Source organism: Arachis stenosperma, chromosome 8, assembly GCF_014773155.1.
Source record: "Arachis stenosperma cultivar V10309 chromosome 8, arast.V10309.gnm1.PFL2, whole genome shotgun sequence".
Lineage (NCBI taxonomy): Eukaryota > Viridiplantae > Streptophyta > Magnoliopsida > Fabales > Fabaceae > Arachis > Arachis stenosperma.
In genome coordinates, this window is record NC_080384.1 from 12226220 (window position 1) to 12248081 (window position 21862).

The window sequence follows — 21862 nt, forward strand, 5'->3', positions numbered from 1 at the left end:
TAATACATCAATATCTTTACAAAAAGATATTTTATGCGTCTTTATAAATATACCTCCTATAAATAAATTAGTGAATTAATCACTTAAACCAACCGAACTTGGTTGTAAATGGTAGTACATGAGGACTATTGAATGATTAATGTTATGTGTGGTGCATAAACCGACCATGCCAAGATTCAAGAGGAAGTGATTAATTTTGTGGTTACTCACTTACTTTAAATCTTGAATGCACGTGATAGGCTTTTTGTTAAGGGAAAAAAAAAGTAGGGGTGGGTCTAAGAGAAGTTAATGCACACACATGGTAGCATTTGAATATGATGAGTAATGAGAGCACATAGAGAATGGCCATTGGGCAATAGTGTCCTATTGACTCCTTGGTGTTGATGATGATATTTCAAGTCACAAGGATTAATTAACAAACACTCACCGCAACCATATGTAACAACAACGTAACAAGATCCACCGTCACTCCCACTCCACTCTCTCACCAACATCTTTACCAATAATAATATAATAAATATCAAGATATTGTTGTCTTTATCAATATTTTTATTTTTCTATATACTCATGTAAGAATCTAATTAAAAATTCGTGTATGGACTCAATATTATAAATTGTAAGGGTAGCAATATTCTATTTAAAAAAAAAACAAAAGTTAATGTTTTTTGACAAGAAAAAATGATGTTTTGTTTTTGTTTTAAATATCTAAATGACGTTTTTTATTTATAAAATTTAAACTTTTTTGTTCTGTAAGATAAAGTAATATACACTTTAGTTTTTCACTTGACTAAAATATTAATCAATAATTATTATAATTATTGTTACGGATCCGGCCCACGGACCCCGGACCCATGACCAAAACCCGAACCCGGCTTATCGGGTCAACACCATCTCGTCTTTCTAGAAGGCCCCGAATCGGCCCTCTAGATCTTCTAACTAACTTTCGAATTCAAACATCTCCCTTATCTTAAACAAATAAGATAAGATAAGATTATCACCATCACCTATAAATAAGAGGACCCAGGTCCCTCCAGGTATTCACTCATCCCACACACCTTATACCTCTTAGATCTATTCTGACTTGAGCGTCGGAGTGTCTTTGCAGGTACCTCCCCTCCGCTCCCTCAGGGCCGTCCGACATCCGATCCGACCCACAGGTTCCCGATCCTCCTCTCAACCCGTATCAGAAGCATTCTGTACATTGGCGCCGTCTGTGGGGACCTGCGATAATCAGACCGGATGGAGGGCATCCTGGAGGATAACCCATCAAGCCAGGACGACTCCCAACCGCGACGTCCGATCTCAGAACACCATGAAGAGACAAACCAAGCAAAAATAGCAAGCACCGTCCACCACGCAAACGAGGACGTCACGACGGACCCACAACATCCCGAGAAAGCCAGGGACAAAGCGGCACAAATCATCCAGGATCTCTGTCTCCGAGTCCAAGAACTTGAAGGCAAGCTAAGCGACCGGGAAAAACACAATAACGAGCATGGAAGCCAGGCAACTTCCAGGTCAAGATCCCACCACGGAAGGTCGCCAATCCGGCAGCACAATAGGAGAGATGGTCGCAGCACCTCACGCAACCGCCGACGCGAGAAGTCGCCCGAACGACGATACGACAAGAAACACCATCGCAGCGATTCTCGGGATGTAAACCGTCAGCATGATTCAGACGAAGACCGGAGATACCGAAGCACCAAGCGCACGAGAAGCGACCATACTATAATGGGAGCTACGCCCTTCACGGAAGGAATCTTAGAGCAAAACTCCCCAAAGGTTCGACAAACCCACCGACATGAAGTACGACGGAACCAAAGACCCTCAAGAGCACCTAACGGCCTTCGAGGCCAGAATGAACTTAGAAGGAGCATCCGACGCAGTCCGATGCAGAGCCTTCCCAGTAACCCTGGCCGGGCCAGCGATCAAATGGTTCAACGCCCTCCCAAACGGATCCATAACTAGCTTCCACGACATCAAGAAAATTCATGGCCCAGTTCACGACCGAATCACCAAAGCCAAACACCCTATCAGCCTGTTAGGGGTCACACAAAGGCAAGAAGAATCCACAAGAAAATACCTCGACCGCTTCAACGACGAATGCCTAACGGTCGACGGACTCACGGACTCCGTGGCCAGCCTCTGCCTAACTAACGGACTCATGAATGAAGACTTTCGCAAACATCTCACCACCAAACCAGTGTGGACCATGCACGAAATCCAGAACGTCGCCAAAGATTACATCAACGAGGAAGTCAGCCAGGTCGTCGCCGCCAACAAACGGCAGCACGCCGCCACCCAACACGGCAACCCGACTCACGTCATAACGCACCACCCAAAGAGAACCAACGAGACCACCTTAAACCGACCCACAGACCACCAAGAATAGGAAAATTTTCCAACTACACTCCCCTAACAACATCAATTACTGAGGTATACCACCAAATAGCAGACCGAGGCATCATCCCCAGAGCCCGACCACTCAAGGAAAGGACAGGAGGAAACAAAACCCTCTACTGCGACTATCACCGCGGATACGGCCACAAAACAAGATTGTTACGATCTCAAAGACGCTCTTGAGCAAGCTATACGAGACGGCAAACTCCCCGAGTTCGTCAAAATCATCAGAGAACCAAGGCGCGCCGACAGAGACAAATCACCAGAAAGAGAAGGACGCAACCCAAGAACCCAAAAACCACCCAGGGAAAACACCGAAGAAGATCCGACCATCATAGTGAACGTCATCACGGGCAAAGACGTACCAAATAAATCAAAACTAACAAAAAAGACCTCAAGATAATGGCCGTCAAAAACCACGACCAGTAACCATTGCCGACAGCACGATAACCTTTACCCGAGGACTGCCAGCACGGCACCTCGGCAGGAGATGCCCCCTTCGTCATATCAGCCCGAATCGGAACAGGACTAGTAAGAAGAATACTCGTGGACACGGGTGCCGACTCCAATATCCTCTTCCGAGGAGCCTTCGACAAACTCGGGCTCTGCAACGACAACCTCCAAACGCATCGCCACGGCGTCACGGGCCTCGGAGATAACTTCCTCAAACCAGACGGCTCGATCACCCTCCCCATCACCATAGGAACAAGCAATCAGAGAAAGACGATCCTATCCGAATTCGTCGTCCTAAAAGACTCCACAGCCTATAACGTCATTCTCGGGAGAAAAACAATTAACGACTTCTCGGCATCTTCACCAAATACCTCCTCATGAAATTCAAAGCCGATGACGGCACCATCGGAACCATTTACGGAGACCGAGAAGTTGCAGCCGAATGCGACAACAATAGCTTAGCTTTAAGGAAAAAATCCCGGGACGCGGCCGAAATATTCCTTGCCGACCTAGACGCACGGCTTGACGGCCAACCTAGACCGGAACCAGAAGGGGACATGGAAAAACTACAAATAGGGCCAACCAAAGATGAATACACGTTCATCAACAGAAACCTCCCACACGACCTCAAAGAAGAACTCTCTCAACTTTTGAAACAAAACAGAGACCTATTCGCATTCACACCAGCCGACATGCCGGGAATAAGTCTCGATCTAATGTCTCACCATCTGGCAGTAGACCCCCTAGCCAAACCCGTGGCGCGAAGAAGACGGAAAATGTCACCAGACCGAGCAGCCGAGGTCCAAAAACAAGTAAAGGCCCTGCTCGAAGCCAACTTCATCCGAGAACTCCCTTACACGACCTGGCTAGCCAACGTCGTACTAGTTAAAAAGACTAACGGGAAGTGGCGAATGTGCGTTGATTACACAGATCTCAACAAAGCATGTCCGAAAGACGCCTTCCCCTACCAAACATCGACGGACTAGTAGATGCAGCATCCGGACACCGGTACCTCAGCTTCATGGACGCATACTCCGGCTACAACCAGATCCCGATGCACCGACCAGACGAAGAAAAAACAGCATTCATCACCCCAGACGGAACCTACTGCTATAAAGTAATGCCCTTCGGCCTGAAAAACGCCGGAGCCACCTATCAGCGACTCGTAAACAAGATATTTCGCAACCTAACCGGGAACAAAATAGAAGTCTACATCGATGATATGCTCGCCAAAACGGAATCCGGGGAGCAACTAACCGACGATCTAAAGGTCATAATGAACACCTTGCGAAAGCACCAAATGCGACTCAACCCAACAAAGTGCGCTTTCGGAATGGAAGCAGGAAAATTCCTCGGATTCATGATCACACAACGCGGAGTTGAGGCAAACCCGGAAAAATGCCGTGCCGTCCTGGAGATGACAAGTCCCAAGAACCTCAAAGATATCCAAAAGCTCACCGGCCGACTAACCGCACTATCCCGGTTCCTCGGAGCCTCGGCACAAAAGGCAATTCCTTTTTTTCAAACTTATGAAAAAAGGGATTCCGTTCAAATGGGAGAAAGAATGCGAAGAAGCTTTCCAACACTTCAAAAAGGTCCTAACAGAACCTCCAATCCTTGCAAAACCTCAAACAGGGGAAACACTATACTTGTACCTCTCCATAACGGAAGAAACAATCGCAGCAGCACTCGTCCGGGAAAACGAGAAAAAGGAACAAAAACCCATATACTTCATAAGCAAGGTGCTACAAGACACGGAAGCCCGTTATTCACGACTAGAAAAACTGGCTTTCGCACTCCTCTCGGCATCCCGACGACTACGACAATACTTCCAGGCCCACCCCATAACGGTCCGAACCGACCAAACGGTTAAACAAGTATTACAAAAACCCGACCTAGCAGGAAGAATGCTAGCATGGTCCATCGAGCTATCCCAATTCCAGATCAGGTTCGAGCCCCGAAACGCCATCAAAGCACAAGCCTTGGCCGACTTCATCGCCGAAATGACTCCGACGAAGCTGACACCCGAACCATGGAAACTGCACGTCGATGGCTCATCAAACTCCACTCACGGAGGCGCCGGAATCATACTCGAAAACCAAAATGGGATCACAATTGAACAATCAATAAGATACGACTTTCCAGTATCAAACAACCAAGCAGAATACGAAGCCCTTTTGGCAGGCCTAAACCTAGCTCGGGAAGTCGGCGCCAAGATACTCGAGGTTAACACCGATTCCCAGGTGGTATGCTCCCAAATCAACGGGAGCTACCAAACCCGGGACCCCTGCTCCAACAATACCTTAAAAAGTAAGTGAAACAAAAGAAGGATTCGAAAACGTCTCCATACATCACGTCCCCAGAGAGCGAAATGCCAGGGCGGACCTACTTTCCAAGCTAGCCAGCACGAAATCAGGACACGGCAACAGATCGCTAATCCAGGAGGTCGTGAAATCGCCCTCCGTATCAACAGAAATCAGCGCTCACCTAACATCCTGGAACCGGGAGTCTTGGACATACCCGATCTGGCAATATCTCCGCGACGGAATCCTACCACCAGATCCGAAAGAGGAAAGGCGAAAAAAGGGAAGCCGCCAATTACACCATCATAGCAGGACAACTATACAAGCGCGGATTCTCGCAGCCCCTACTTAAATGTATCGAGCCCGGGGACACGGAGTACATACTCCGCGAGATCCACGAAGGCTGCTGCGGTCACCACATCGGAGGGAAAACGCTAGCCCAAAAAATCATCAGGGCCGGCTATTTCTGGCCCACGATCATACGAGATTCCATACAACTAACTAAAAGCTGCGACAAATGCCAAAGGCATGCCAATATCCACCAAGCCGCCCCACAACCACTCAGCGTGATATCGGCAGAACGGCCATTCGGCAGTTGGGGAATCGACCTCGTCGGGCCCTTCCCCACGGCACCCGGCCAACTCAGATACCTTATCGTCGCCATAGACTACTACACCAAATGGGTTGAAGCCGAACCCCTGGCCTCCATCACGGCAACCCAATGCCGGAAATTCGTCTGGCGACAGATCATTACTCGGTTCGGAATTCCAGAAGTCATCATCTCCGACAACGGAACCCAATTCACAGACAGGAAATTCAGAGAACTCTTAGAAGGATTGCACGTATCCCATCGCTTCAGCTCGGTAGAACATCCCCAAACAAACGGACAGGTGGAATCCGCCAACAAAATTATCGTCAAAGGACTTAAGAAACGACTTGACGAAGCCAAGGGATTATGGGCAGACGAGTTGGGATCAGTCCTATGGTCATACCGAACAACACCCCAAACAAGCACGGGAGAACGCCCTTCCGACTCACATACGGCGTAGAAGCGGTCATCCCAGTAGAAATCGGAGAGCCCCAGAAAAATGGTTGGAGGTAACGACGAAGAAGCAGAACGAGACCTCATAGACGAAGCAAGAAGCATAGCCCACGTCAAAGAATTAGCACTCAAACAAAGGATCAGCCTAAGATATAATCACGGCGTCATCCGACGAGAATTCGCGGACAACGACCTCGTCCTACGACGAAACGACATCGGCCTCCCGTCCCCAGGAGAAGGAAAGCTCGCAAACTGGGAAGGACCATACCTTATTTTTATTGTTTATTGTCTTTTAGAACCTCGGGTACTCTTCCCTCATGAAGGGTTTAACGAGGCCCAAACCATTTAAATAAATTTTCTTACAAGTTACTTTCACTCATCCCCATTACAAACCACTACTGTTCCTCAAAACACGGAACGAAGACACGGCCATCACTGGAGGACTGATCACCCTCCAGGCCGAACACACGGATATCCAAAAAACCGACCAAACGAACGGTTACGATAAAACAAAAAAAAATTGCAGAAAGGCCCGAACGGCCAAATAAACACCACAAACGGATCATACAAAAGGCCCAGACGGCCGAAAATATATTGAACGATCCCCAAAAGTCACGGCCCTTGGCCATACCAAAATTCAGTAACTAACAAGTTCAAAAATAAAATACAAAGAGGAAACTACTCAAATATCTACAATCCCCCATCCCGGACGGTCTTGAAGGCTCCGTCACAGACACATCCACAACCAGGGGCAACACCAGAAACTGCGCCTCATCGTCTCCTCGGTAGCAGCAATGGCATCCCCAGCATCAGCCAACAAAGCCGCTTTCTCCTTCTTCAGGGCTTCGACCTGAGCCTTCAGAGTTTCCGACTCAGCGAGGAGCAAGGCAGCTTGAGAACTGCATCTGAGGAACGCTTCGCTCTTCGGCCAGTTGAGAAAGAAGCGAAGTCTCAACACCGGCAGTCGGAGGATCTCCCCCCGGCATCCTCTGAAGACTTCGCGCTTTCTCCTTCGCAGTAAATAGCAACCTTGAGCTCCTCCTTCAACTTGGTCACTCAGCCTGAGCTTGCCGAAGCTTCTTCTCCAACAAACCCGCTTGGGCCATCACGGGCTCAGCTTTTCGAACAACCACAGCTGAGCGAAGAAGGGCACGGTAAACCGACTCAGCCTGGAACGAGACATCACAGCCATCAAAAAAACGACTCCGTTCCAGGCATCAAATGCTGGTCAATGAAACCCGTGGCGTCGAAACGTCGGTCCATCACACTAGGGATCAAGCCCTCCCCTCAAAAGTCTCGCTTCCCGGCTCCTCGGCCCTACCCCTCTTCCGAGAAGCCTCAGTACCCGTCAGCACGACCACCTCAGGCGAACCGGAGGAACCTGTGCTTCAGTAGGCACCTCCGAGGAAACCACCCCCTGAGGAGCAGCCTGAGAATCCACAGCCGGATTCGAAACAGGAGTGGTAGGGACGACGATCCCTCCTCCCGAACTAACGCGGCCTTCAACCTCGCCAAGGTCGTCAACCCGCTAGCCATCTCAACTGAAAGAAAACCAACAGAAGAATTTAGAAGAGTTACCAAAAAAAAAAAAAAAAAGGGGGAGAAAGGAACACACCAATATAAGTCCGACAAGCCTCGGGATCCCCCATGACGTCCCGAGGATTCAACGGACGCTCGCCAAACAAATGCCACAAAACACTGGCAATATCCTTATCCTCCCGGGACAAATCGTCGTAGGAAATCTTAGTCAAAACCGACGGCCCGCGCCAAAATTCAGTACGTCGGAAACCGGCGCTCGCCTTCCAGAGTAAGCCAAAATGGGCGGTGACCCTCAACGGGACGCACCTTAAAATACTCCCACTTAAACCCGTGAAAGGAATCCTCGAACAACCCAAAAATCCGACGATGAGGCTGAGCCCGGAAAGACATATACCCCTTCTTGTGCTTCCCCTCCTTAGTCGGACCTTAGTCGAAGAGTGCACAAGAAGGAAAAGGAAAACGGGCACCGAAGTCGGGAGATCGATACTGGCACCAACTCAAACACCGAACGGCTGCCCACTGTTCGGGTGAAGCTGAGACGGTGCCACGAACACCGACTAAGTAACCCTGAACAAACGGGGAAAAGGGAACCGCACTCCGCCCGAGTAAACATGGATTCGTAGACCCACATCCAATCCGGCACGGTGGGAGAATGGAGGTTTAGATAGCAGACGCTCATCCGCGCAGGGACACGAGCTCGTATCGTCCCTCCTCTTCACCGCCACCACAAATTGCCCCTTGATTGATCGCGAGCCGTTGGAGATCACCCTCCGTCATCGCGACAGAACGCCCCACACATCGCTGGTCACCCAACCATAGCGATTGGGAACGCCCCTGAAGGGGCAACGGGGCACCCACACCCTCATTTCTCCGACGCTGCATACTAAAACAGGGAGGAGCGCCACCATCAGCCTACCAACTCGACACAATTACGAAAAATAAAACCTAAACACCACTACAAAGCAAAGCAGAAAATGGTGCGGTGCTCAGCCCCTTCCCCAAACTCAAAACGCCAAACACAGCAAAACAAAACAGGAACAGGCACACAAACAAAATGGAAGAAATAGCATAAAAGAAAAAACCAAACCTGGTAAAAGCAGAAGAAAACTCGAAGAAACACAGGAAATGAGGAGAAGCAGAAACACACCAGTAAGCAAAATCCACTAAGCAGTTTTTTTTCTCAGGAAAGGGAGAGGTTCTCTTTCAAAAGAAAAACGGACGAGGAAATAGAAGCCAAAACGAAACGGTTTCAAAAAGATGAAAGGACACAACTGACCCTGGACATAATAAAATAGTAAGGGCAAAAAGGAGAAAACACCTCCTCAATAAATGCCCCCCTCGGAAAAGCAAACTAATCAATTACGCCTCAAAAACGCAACAGGCGCAGCAGGCACGAAAGGTCACGTCAAAGACCAAATACGGTCAGGACAAATCCTTTACCAAACGAATTCAAGAAACCGACCTCGCCACCAACGAACACTCGAACGGCTCCGAAGATACGATGAGAGAACATCTCCAACTCTCAGCGAGAAACCGACCTCACTCGCTCTCCCGCTGCGGGGGCAACTGTTACGGATCCGGCCCACGGACCCCGGACCCATGACCAAAACCCGAACCCGGCTTATCGGGTCAACACCATCTCGTCTTTCTAGAAGGCCCCGAATCGGCCCTCTAGATCTTCTAACTAACTTTCGAATTCAAACATCTCCCTTATCTTAAACAAATAAGATAAGATAAGATTATCACCATCACCTATAAATAAGAGGACCCAGGTCCCTCCAGGTATTCACTCATCCCACACACCTTATACCTCTTAGATCTATTCTGACTTGAGCGTCGGAGTGTCTTTGCAGGTACCTCCCCTCCGCTCCCTCAGGGCCGTCCGACATCCGATCCGACCCACAGGTTCCCGATCCTCCTCTCAACCCGTATCAGAAGCATTCTGTACAATTATACATATAAAGTAATTATAATTATTTGATTGATCCAAATAAGTAATAACAATATACGATAATATATAGATTATTATTGTGATCAATTTTATTTATTTTAATATTTTGTTACATAATTAAAATATTTCAACTTTTTATGAAAATACTTAATTTAAAGCTTGTTGGATCATGCTTAATGCTTGCTTCGAGGTGTATCCGAAACAAATTATATGATTTGGACTTTTAAGAAAGAGGTCGGAAATATATAGTAATAAGGTGAATTCTATGGTGTAGAAAGAAAATTGTTTCTACATGTGTAGAATGATAGGTGTCAATGCATTAGTAGTTTATGTTGATGGTTTTTGGATGGAAAAGAATTAATTAGAGTACACAATTATTGATTTATTGGACCCACAAAAAAAAAGAGAGTGTGTGACATTATATCTATGTCATAGAGACAACTTATTAGGTTTTTTTATTTTAATAAATTAAATAAAAATTTTATTTATTAAAATAAATAATTTAAAAAATTATTACCATGTAGACGAGATATATGTATTTATAAATATAAAAATATATTTTATAAAATAATAAAAATATTAATAATTTAAATTAGACCAAACTTTTAAAAATATAACATTTCAATTAATGGAAGGTGGACGATCTTAACCGTACTACTTCCATTCACCGGCGTTTTTTATTAGAATTTACACTAAATCAATTCAAATATTAACAAGGCGGATTCGAATCCCCAACACTTGCTTAAACAACTAGTGAGCTAACCACTAGACAAAGTTTATTAATTATTAGTTAAAACCGCCTATTTCTTCTATTATTTTGAAACTGCTCATCTTTTCTATTATTTGAAACTGCTTATCTTTCTTATTATTTGAAATATTCTTTTTAAGAGTTGATTTAATTTAAATTATTAATATTTTTTATTATTTTCAAAAATTATATTTTTATATTTACAAATACATATATCTCGTTTACAGTAAGGAGATATATGAAAATTGAAAAAATACATATCTCGATACGGATAAAATTATCTCGTTTACAGTATAAAAAATATAAGAGATGCTGATGTATTTTCCTAATAATTTTTAAAATTATTTATTTCAGAAAATAAAATATTTATTAATTTATTAAAATAAAAAATTTCCACATATTTTGATTTATTGTTAATAAATATGTATATCACTAATCAAATTAGAATTAAGTCCATTAGATGAAAAAAATTTGAAAAAAATAATATTTTTTAATATTAACCAAAATATTTTTCATAGAATTTAAAAAAGAAAAGATTTGGAGACTAACTTACTTTCACTCTTAAAATTATTATTATTAAAAACGAAAGAATGTATAATTTAAGTAATAGGTAATTACTATTCATTTACTGTGGTTAACAAATTTAATTTGTTTTTATAATTATATGTCCTAAATATATTACTAATTATTTTTATATTTTTAATATTTTACATGTTTTAATTTATAAATTGAATTGATAATTTACTATTATTAAAGGTATCCCATTTTTTTAGAAGAAAATATTTAACTTTGAACAAAAGATTAAATTAGAACGATATAAAATGTTTTAGACAAAAAAAAAATTTTAAACATTAAGGATAAAATTAGAATTTAGTTCAAATATTATGGACCAACAATATTTTTTCAATTGTAAATTGTTATTTATTTTCAAATATTTAATAATAGGGTAAATATACTTTTGTCCTTAATGTTTTCAATTCATTCAATTACAATTGAAAAATATTTTACTTTTGTCTAAAATATTTTATATCGTTCTAATTTAGTCTTTTGTTCAAAGTTAAATATTTTCTCTCTAAAAAAATGGGATACCTTTAATTATAGTAAATTATCAATTCAATTTATAAATTAAAACATGTAAAATATTAAAAAAAAAAAAAAATAATTAGTAATATATTTAGGACATATAATTATAAAAACAAATTAAATTTGTTAACCACGGTAAATGAATAGTAATTACCTATTACTTAAATTATACATTCTTTCGTTTTTAATAGTAATAATTGTAAGAGTGAAAGTAAGTTAGTTTCCAGATCTTTTTCTTTTTTAAATTCTATAAAAATATTTTGGTTAATATTAAAAATATTTTTTTTCAAAATTTTTTCATCTAATGGACTTAATTCTAATTTGATTAGTGATACACATATTTATTAACAATAATCAAATAATATGTGGGAATTTTTTATTTTAATAAATTAAATAATGTTTTATTTTGAAATAAATAATTTTAAAAATTATTAGGAAAATACATCAGCATCTCTTATCTTATTTATACTGTAAACGAGATAATTTTATCCGTATCGAGATATGTATATTTTTTAATTTTCATATATCTCTTTATCGTAAATATATCCTTATTGTAAACGAGATATGTATATTTGTAAATATAAATATATTTTTTGAAAATAATAAAAAATATTAATTTAAATTAAATCAAACTCTTAAAAATAGAATATTTCAAATAATAAGAACGATAAGCAGTTTCAAATAATAGAAAAGATGAGCAGTTTCAAAATAATAGAAGAAATAGGCGGTTTTAACTAACTAATTAATGAACTTGGTCTAGTGGTTAGCTCACTAGTTTGCTTAAGCAAGTGTTGGGGATTCGAATCCAGCCTTATTATTATTTGAATTGATTTAGTGTAAATTCTAATAAAAAACGCCGGTGGATGGAAGTAGTACAGTTAAGATCGTCCACCTTCCATATTAATTGAAATGTTCTATTTTTATGAGTTTTGGTCTAATTTAAATTATTAATAATTTTATTATTTTTTAAAATATATTTTATATTTATAAATACATATATCTCGTCTACATGTAATAATTTTTTAAATTATTTATTTTAATAAATAAAATATTTATTTAATTTATAATAAAAATCTAATAAATTGTCTCTATGACACATATATAATGTCACACACACTCTTTTTTTTGTGGGTCCAATGAATCAACAATTGTGTGCTCTAATTAATTCTTTCCCATCCAAGAGCCATCAACATAAACTACTAATGCATTGACACCTATCATTCTACACATGTAGAAACAATTTCCTTTCTACACCATAGAATCCACCTAGTAATAAAGATGTTTGAAGTGATTTTGTGTATGTTTTAAAACGATAGGTGAAGGGTACCTTCAAAAAGTTTTAATACTTAAGATTGTGGTTGTTTAGAGAGACAGGAACACAGCAACATAATATTGTGTTTGATAGATAAGATATAAATAAAAATATTGTGTCTAAAGATATTGAATTAGTGTATTTTGTGTCCATTTTAACAAGAATAATACAGAAACACTAACAATAGCCATAACTTATTTTTTATTTTTTTATTATTCTTGTTAATTTTTTATAATTATTTTTTTTATTATTATATTTTTTGTTTCAAATTTTTTAAATAAAAATAAATTAAATTTTTATAATTTATTCTAATTTATAATCAAATAAAATACAAAAATATAAAAATTTATATTTTTATCTTTTATAATTTGTTCTCAGTAACTTATCTTATTCTATTTTAAAAAACAAACGCAGCCTAAGTAAGCAAGAGTTTGGGCCATTATAATAGTTACTTTGAACTAGGATACGAATAATATTAAAATATTTAAAAAAATTATTATATTAATAATAAGTAAAATTATTAGATGTGTTAAATTTAGAAGAAGAATGATGCATGAGCATGACACATCCAAAAATATTATCTTGTTTAGGTCCAAATTTTTTATTGTAATGTGTAGCAAGTAGCAATAACCTAAATATTTCCCTTAAATTTTGTTATGCATTTTGGGCACTACATATATGTAGCCCCCATGCTCCCATGTTGGATTCTGTTTAGGGAATTTCAACTCACCACTAGCTTCACCATAACATTATTAGGTACCTTCATATATACCATTCTATTCCTCTTCTCAACTTGGAAGCAATTTGATTTTCATGTATATATGCCATGTGAGAAACGTCACAAATTCCACCATATCTTTTATTATTATTATTATTATTCTAATGGAGTAATACATAATTAAAGAAAAATATTATATGTATTATTTTTTTGTATTTTTTTTATATCTTTCACTTTTTGTATTAAAAATTATTGATTAAAAAAATTAAAAAATTATCTTTTAAATTATACAAAATATATAAAAAGAACATATACACATATTAATAAAATTATGAAAGAATAAAAAAAATGAAGAATTTTTATTGTATATGTTGTTATTGTTGTATTATAGGAGAACAGGGCTATTTATTTATACTAATTCCTAAGTTGATTTTGAATTTAAAAATAAGCTAAAATAACTAAAATTTTTAGATGATTCTATTAAAGAAAGATAAATATAACTAATTTAAAAAAAAATAAACATAACAAATTTTGTTTTTAAAAAAATTAACAAAGAAAAATAAAATAAAAATTTAATACATATTATTCTCCTAATTAAACATGGAAGAACCTTCCCATCTATAACTCCAAAACGTAACGTCCCACAGTTTATTAATTTTTGTTTTATGATTGTGACTCAAATCTAGATATCTCACTTTCCTCATTAGTCGTTTACTTACTCCACATAAACACCATATTTGACATGAGGGTGCCTAATCATTAGGTTTTAATTTCTTCTCAAATCCACAATTACAAGCAACACGGAGAGGATATGACATAAGATACAGTTTTGGTGGGTAAAATTATTCTTCAATTTTAAAAATAATTTATTTAAATTAGATCAATTTTAAAGGTTGTAACAATTATATTTTATAAATCAAAATGAAAATAATTTTCAAAAAATATAAGTTACAAAAATTGTATCGCTAAAAATTTTTTAATTTAAAATAATTTTAATAGACATAAATGTAACAAAAATTAAAAATAAATTTAAATCTTTTTTAATATATAAACTAATTCCATAAGAAATATTTAATATCCAAATAACATACTTAATTTGTATCTTAATTCTTAAAGTACTACTTATAACTTTTTATTTTTATTTTTTTTGCCACATAACTTTCATTGCACACACTAACACAAATCGAACTCACTCTAGTACTTAGTTCTAGTATAGTTTCTTAATCTTATCCCTAGCTACCAAATTATTAAATTCTAGCTAGATAACTTAAATAATGGGACAAAATGAACACTTGAATTAGGCTCAAATTCTGCCTAATAATACTATAAGCTAATGGGACAACATAAGCATAGAATTAATCATTATTATTATTGTGAAGGTTATGTACATGTATGTTATGTGCAATGAATAGCCGTTAAATTGGGTTTGGAAAATCAAAACGACATATTAACAAAAATAGAAACAACGGATAGCGGCAATGACAAACCAAGGTCCCAATTTCTCTCTCAATCTCAACTTTTTATTTTATTTTATTTTATTTTACTTTATTTTTACTATTAATAAATAAAGTTGCAAATTTTGTACTGACAATGAAACTTGGCTTGTCGGCTGGTGGGCTTACTTTCCATCATAATAAGACAATAATCTAAGCTACTGAGTTTAGTTATGTTCTAATTATAATAACTTATCCTTGATCTTAATTAACAATCATGATCACACTATTATTATATCTTTTCATGATCAACCGTACCCTAAACTTTTGTTCAGTGATACTCAAGAAAGAGAATGAGAGATTGGAGAAAATAATATAGAATCTAGAGTGAGTATATAAAAACAAGAACAATATTATTATATTATTAAATCATGTTTTTAGAATACAAAATAGTTAAATTATTATTATTATTATTATTATTATTATTATTATTAATTACCTACCGTATACATACTTTCTATTAAAATGCACATGTCTATATTAACATTAAAAAAGTTTGCAAGCAACTAGCATATGATCAGAATTTCAATTGTGGTCAAAACGACATTCTCATCTAAAATATAAAAGTCAATATAATTACGCATTAGATTATTAAAGTTAATTGAATGGAACTTTTAAAACCTATATCCCTTCAAATTTAGCCTACTTAATTTCAAAGCCTAAGGAATGTTCGTTGTTATCTGCAAGATTCTCTATATGTTAACGTTTTTCTTATAAAAATAATTTATTTATTATTTTTGGTTTTTTCAAAAAACAAAAAACCTCTAATACTTGTAGGACCACATCGTTTGTTCTGGAATTTAATGTCACTGGTATTTATTTTAATTTTAGATTAGGTTAAAATATTAATTTCCAATCTTTTTTCTAAAATTGAGAACGTATTTTATTATTGATATGATCACTATAATTTGACGATTATAAACTATCATTCGAAGACTAAATAAAAAAAAACGTTAAGATTTTCATACTCATAAACAATTGTCACTCATGTCTTTACATATAATTCGACTGTTACAACTTAGTTCGTATCGTATTACTCAATTACTGTCATTTATAACTTGGAGAACAAATCAAATAATAGATATAATCATTAAAGTAAAACAGAAAAATAACCTCTTCACATATCACCTCTAATAGTTTAAAATAATAGTCAAAATAATTGTTAAAACTTCAAACATAATCACACTATAGTCTTTATATGTGTTCACTAATATCTCCACAATCGAAGGTATTCGAAAACGATCATTTTTTTATAAGTAAGTCTATATAATATAAAGCAAAATAAAAAATAGATAAAAAAACATCTAAAAATCTAATGACTCACTTTTTTCTTTAAATTATTACTGATTTGACGTCAAACTGCCTTTTGTAGGTATTTACTCGTTTAATATTTTTTAAAATTTGATAAATACTCCATCCGTCAAAAAATAGAATGACGTTTTTTCTTTTGCGACGAATTATACCATGGACAGACTCCTTAACGGCAAGAAGAATCACCAAACATGTCCTTTGATTATTGATATTAAAATTGAATTAGAAGGCAAGTTCAGAAGTAGAAGCACAACTGCACAAGCCAGTTTGAAATGAATGATCGGAGCCTTCTTTGGACCTACCAAATGGCACGCATCCAACGTGATTTCTTTTGTTGAGAGCGAAGGTGTTAGGTGCTTTTCTTTTCAACAACAAGATATTTCTATACACATACATTAGAATATAATATTTAAATAAAAAATTCAGAAATTTTCATTGAGGTTAACACTGACTAATTCCATTTGAGATTTTGAAATGATGGCAAGGTGACCACAAGCACAGAGGCTTGTTGAAGAGAGGGGGCAAATGGTCCTCAAACTTTAATATTCTTCTCATAAATTATATATATTTTAAAAATTCTATTTTAGTATATTTTTATTACGGAATTAGTTTTTAACCCTTTTTTTTTTAAATTTAACTTAGCTCTACTCCTGAATGATATGTGCCGAATAAATCCTACATTGTTCGAACCATTTTTCAATTAAGTGAATATGTCTATTTGAAAGAATTTTTTTCCCTGTATATAGACCTTTAAGAATAGAACTTATAAAGAACTTAAAAGATGGTGAAAATTCACATATAACTATATTTATAAGAAGTTGATAATTAAAATTATTAGATGATTTGATATATTTAGTTAAATTATTATCTAACAATTATCAACTATGAATTTTATATAAAAACAAATGTATATGAATTTTTTAGATTTAATAATCTATATATCAGGTGTGTCAAGATTTGTTGATTGATGATATGGCTAATTTAAGAGCAGTGGTTTAAGTTAGTTAAATGTCACATTTATGAAAAAGAAGATACATCTTGTGTTGCACAAATTTTGCATCTCTCATTCCATGCATGTGATTGTCACTTCTGAGGCGTTCTTTTTTTTTTTTCGTTGCTTTAAATGGGAACCCCTGAGCCGGTGTAATTGCGCTGCTTCTTTTGGATTGGGCCCTACTATGTTTTGGTGACTATTGGGCTCTATGATCCATTCTTGAGTATTGGGCCTATATTAATATGAATGAATGGGATGAGTTTAGGCACTTAGCCTCACAAAAAAAAATGAACCATTTTTTTTAATATTAAGGTGCACTGGATTCAAATCTTAGTTATGATTAGAAAGTTAATATATGTAACCCAATAAGAAATGGAAAGGAAAGGACCCAAAAAAAAATATATCATCGTCCATGCCAAAAAAAAATCTCACTTGTCACACTCGCACATAAATACAAAGCATGCTGATATTATTTTAATATTCAATTCATACTACTATTGTTTTGGTAGGTACTCACACTCATTAATACATATAAAAAATACCAAATTCAAAAAAAAAAAGATTTTTCTTAAAGCCACACATCTATCTTTGAAAATCAATGAATTAATATTTGTAAATTAAATTATTGATATTTCTTTAGTTAAATAAATTTTTGGTCTTTGTAAAATATTTTTTTCTTTTTTTTCTTAAATTTTGGTTTAGTAAAATTTAAAATGTATTATTTTAATTTATACCAATAATTTGTTTGTTTTCTAACGAAATAGGTTAAAATAAAAGCATTTTTAATTTTATGGGATAAACACCAAAATTTTTATGGCAACCAAATATTAATTTAAGTTTTTTATATATTTTTAAACAATATTATCTTTTAAAGTCTTTTTCTACACAAAAAGTTTAGTTCAGTCAACAATTGAAGTAAGCATGTGAAGTAACAAGTAATTATATGTACAAAGTTGATCTACCGTAAAATGTATGTTTGTATAGATTTACAGATTTTTGTTTTTATTAAATCTGCTAAGGACACGTATTGTCTGTGTATGACTGAACGCAGGTTGGTCTCAACTAGCTGGGGAGGCTCATTCAAGGAGTTGGTGAGCCGGCTGTATAGCGCCAATCAGAACGGCTATATAGCGCTAATCAGTAGCTGGTGAATCTAGATGAGTACGTAACTTAATACCTCAATTAATATCTATCAAACTACCCTTCAATGATTGTTTTGACCGTGAAACTTCAATTTTTGCAACTAAGTTCGATTCCTTAGGGTGCTACGATTTTACTCGTGATTGTCCCATACATACGGACATTCATCATTTTCCCAGTAATGAAGGCAATGACCTTAAGCTTTATTCCTTTGTCAACTATCCACGAGTATGTTTATTTTTTGACTAAAAGATAAATAGGTCCCTGACCTTTTAAAACGGGGACATTTTCATCCCTCAAGATTGGAAAATACATTTCGATCCCCCACGTTTTAAAACGGGAGACAATTATACCCTTCCGTCCGTTTTGGGCCAAAAACGGTAACGGAGCTGGCTGACATGGAGGGGCAGTGAATGACGTGGCCGTTACGGTCGCTGAGGTGGCTTGGACGAAATTTAAGTGGACAAATTCCCTGAAGTGCCAAACGACGCCGTTTCCATCACTGAGCCCTATTTCATCCAAACGCAAGGTGAAACTCATGGCCGCTGCTTGCGATCGTCCATGATGAGCGAGGGGTTCTTCATGCACAAGACCTGGACGGGGATCTTCATGCGCTGTTGCAGGAGGTCGTGATCCAGATGGGGTTGCGCCGAAGTGCTTCTGCGGCGTTTATGCCATTCTTTACAAGTCAAGAACAGCATCTAATCCCAATAGGATGTTTTTCGGGTGTCCCTTCTTCAAGGTGAGCAATTATTTTGTATAGCAATTGGATGAGAGTGTTCTGTGTCTAATTATGGTGTTATCTGAAAAATTGCTCCATGTTAAAGAACGGTGTTGCCGGTATTTTGTCTGGCTTGATGAACACTTTAAAAAAATTAGGGCCATGGAGTCTGAAGTATTGGGTGCTGTGGATGATGTTGGAGGTGTAGACATTGAAGATCAAGTGCTGCGAAGTCAGGAATTAGAAAAAAAAATTCAACTGGTGCGAAGCCATGAACTGGAGAAAAAAATGAAAGAGTTGGAGAAGAAACTGTTATGTATGGAGAAGGAGAAAAAAATGAGTATGTGGCAGATTGCTTTGATTAGTGTAGTTTTTGTTGTTGCTGTATGTTTCTTAAAGTGGTGAGGATGATGAGTTGATGTACAATGTTGATGATGTAATGAAAATTGCCATTGTTGGCTATTCAATGAAAATTGCCATTGTTGAAGAAAAAATAAGGTATTAATTGTGTGAATCAGCTATTATATAAGATAGTAATTCTGCATATATTATGAGCAAAATATGAACAACAATGTATCTGTCTTAATCCAAAATAAACAAGTTTGTCACAAAATAACAAACATCTGGTTGGCATATAAACAAGTTTGCCAAACTACAATAAGTAGACAGTGTTGTTTAATTCATACTAAGACTATGACAAAAACAGAAATTCATTCAGTGGTGTTCAGTTCTTCTGATTCTTGGATCCAGCAGTTTGGGATGAATTCATTCCTATGGCCTCACTGCCAACGACTTTGAAAGTCTCCTCTGATGTAGTGACACTGGCACTGGTGCTTTGAGTCTGGGTGGTATCCGAGGGTGGAGTTGGAGGTGGATTTGCACTTGCTTGGGGCCTTTTGATTGTCTGCTTCGGTCTGAATTTGGAGGCAGCAGCTGGGGTTTTGGTTTGACCCATTCTTGGCAGCTGGGATGGAGGCCTGAATGGAGTTTGGACTGGAGCGGATGGTGTTGTTGCTGCAGCATTCTGGCTCATGTCATGATTCTGCAAAAGTAACGGAATTAGTGAGTTGTTCAAATGCATTGACATGAATAAAGTGATTGTGATTATGAGTGCATTATTTAGGGTGTGGGAGGCTTACTGTAGGCTTCTCTTGCACAGCACTATTCTCAGCCAAACTTTCAGTCTTTGTCTGGCTTTGATCCTATGCAACATAGTTCAAACAAGGAAACAACATGGACAAATTAGTCCTTAAAAAAAAGTTAAAAGGACATCTTAACCACTGACAAAATTTAAAATGTACAGATCGATCCTAAACAATAACAGGGATACCTCTGAGGGGCTGATTGTGATAGGGAAGCTGCTCCAAGGGTTGTGTTTGCATCAGTCTTCTTAGCTTTTTTCTTTTTTGGTTTCCAATTTGGGTTGCTTGGTACTCCCTTACATGTCTTGTAGTTGTGGCCTTTCTCATTGCACTTGCTGCATGTCACTTGGAAGCTTCTCTTGAGCTTGTCACCCTGAATATGAGCCTCAGCAAGATCCTTGTTGCGATTGTGTACTTTAGGCCTCCCAATAGGTCGCTTGATGGGTGGTGGAGCAGGCCTCAGCTGGTCAGTGGTTACCCAAAATTCCTCACTTGGTACTGGTTTTATGCAATGTGCATATGTCTTGTGAATAGATTCCATACATAACCAGGGATGCACATAATCATCTACCTGGTCATGATATGTCTTCAAAAATGCTCCATCTAGATGGATGAAAGGCCTACACCCAGACTTAAAGCCTTGCTTACAACCCTCAAAGGAGATATATATTTTGTCAAAGACAGGTAGGGATTGAGGGATTGGGATCACATCAACTCTTGCAGTCGATCCCGGATTACTCTTAATGATCTCCATGGCATAGTCCCTAAGCTTCCCATACTGTTCCTTTTCATTTCCCATAATCCTCTCTTTGGCCTCTTTCACTGCCCTGTATACCATCTTCGGATGCAACACTAGATTAAAGTCTTCTCTAAGAAACTCAATTGCCTCATTAGTAGTCATATGAGGTTGACTAGCCATTCTCTTATCTACTTTCTTGCTGACCCAGTGTTGATCAGCTGCATTGCTGCCCAGGTCTCTAGCACATGTATGCTCTGCCTTGTAAGTCTTTACCTGATAACATAACAAAGTCTTGTTGTAGGATAGATGTGCTAGCCATGGACATTCTTCACCTCTGCAGCCAACCCTTACCCTTTCTTTATCATTTTTGATCCACAGCAGTTCCCTCCCTTCAGAAATGAACATGTCTTTTACCACTTCTTTGAACCCATCAATTGTTGCAAACTTTGTTCCTATCTCAAACCTACCCTCCCCGAACCCATACTCTTCATTGAAAACTGGAAACTCATGCTTTTCTCCCTCATCCTCGGAAGACACAGGTGTGTGGAGTTCCTCTGATGCATACTCATAAATCAGATCATCATCATCTGAAACCTCCTCACTCACATAGAGTCCAATTGGAGGCATATCCCTGGGTTGCACATTAGGAAGAGGTTCTTCAGCATCTACAGTAGGCTAACTTCTTTGTTGATTTGCATTAGGCCCATTCCTTCTGGGCTTCAGAGCAGGCCTGGTCTTTTTGGACTTTTCTCTTGGCCCACTTTCTTTGGGCT

At 37.6% G+C, this 21862-nt stretch overlaps 1 protein-coding gene across 1 annotated transcript; it reads left to right on the forward strand.

The window, feature by feature from the left end:
- The first annotated feature begins 1239 nt into the window (after positions 1 to 1239).
- On the forward strand, positions 1240 to 1968 carry LOC130945403 (uncharacterized). The gene has a single exon (XM_057874123.1). It carries the CDS (start codon positions 1240 to 1242, stop codon positions 1966 to 1968), a length of 729 nt encoding a protein of 242 aa, XP_057730106.1.
- The last annotated feature ends 19894 nt before the right edge of the window (positions 1969 to 21862 follow it).

Bases quoted from the DNA above. Each gene is read 5' to 3' on its own strand.
- LOC130945403 (XM_057874123.1), top strand. From the start codon at position 1,240: ATGGAGGGCATCCTGGAGGATAACCCATCAAGCCAGGACGACTCCCAA.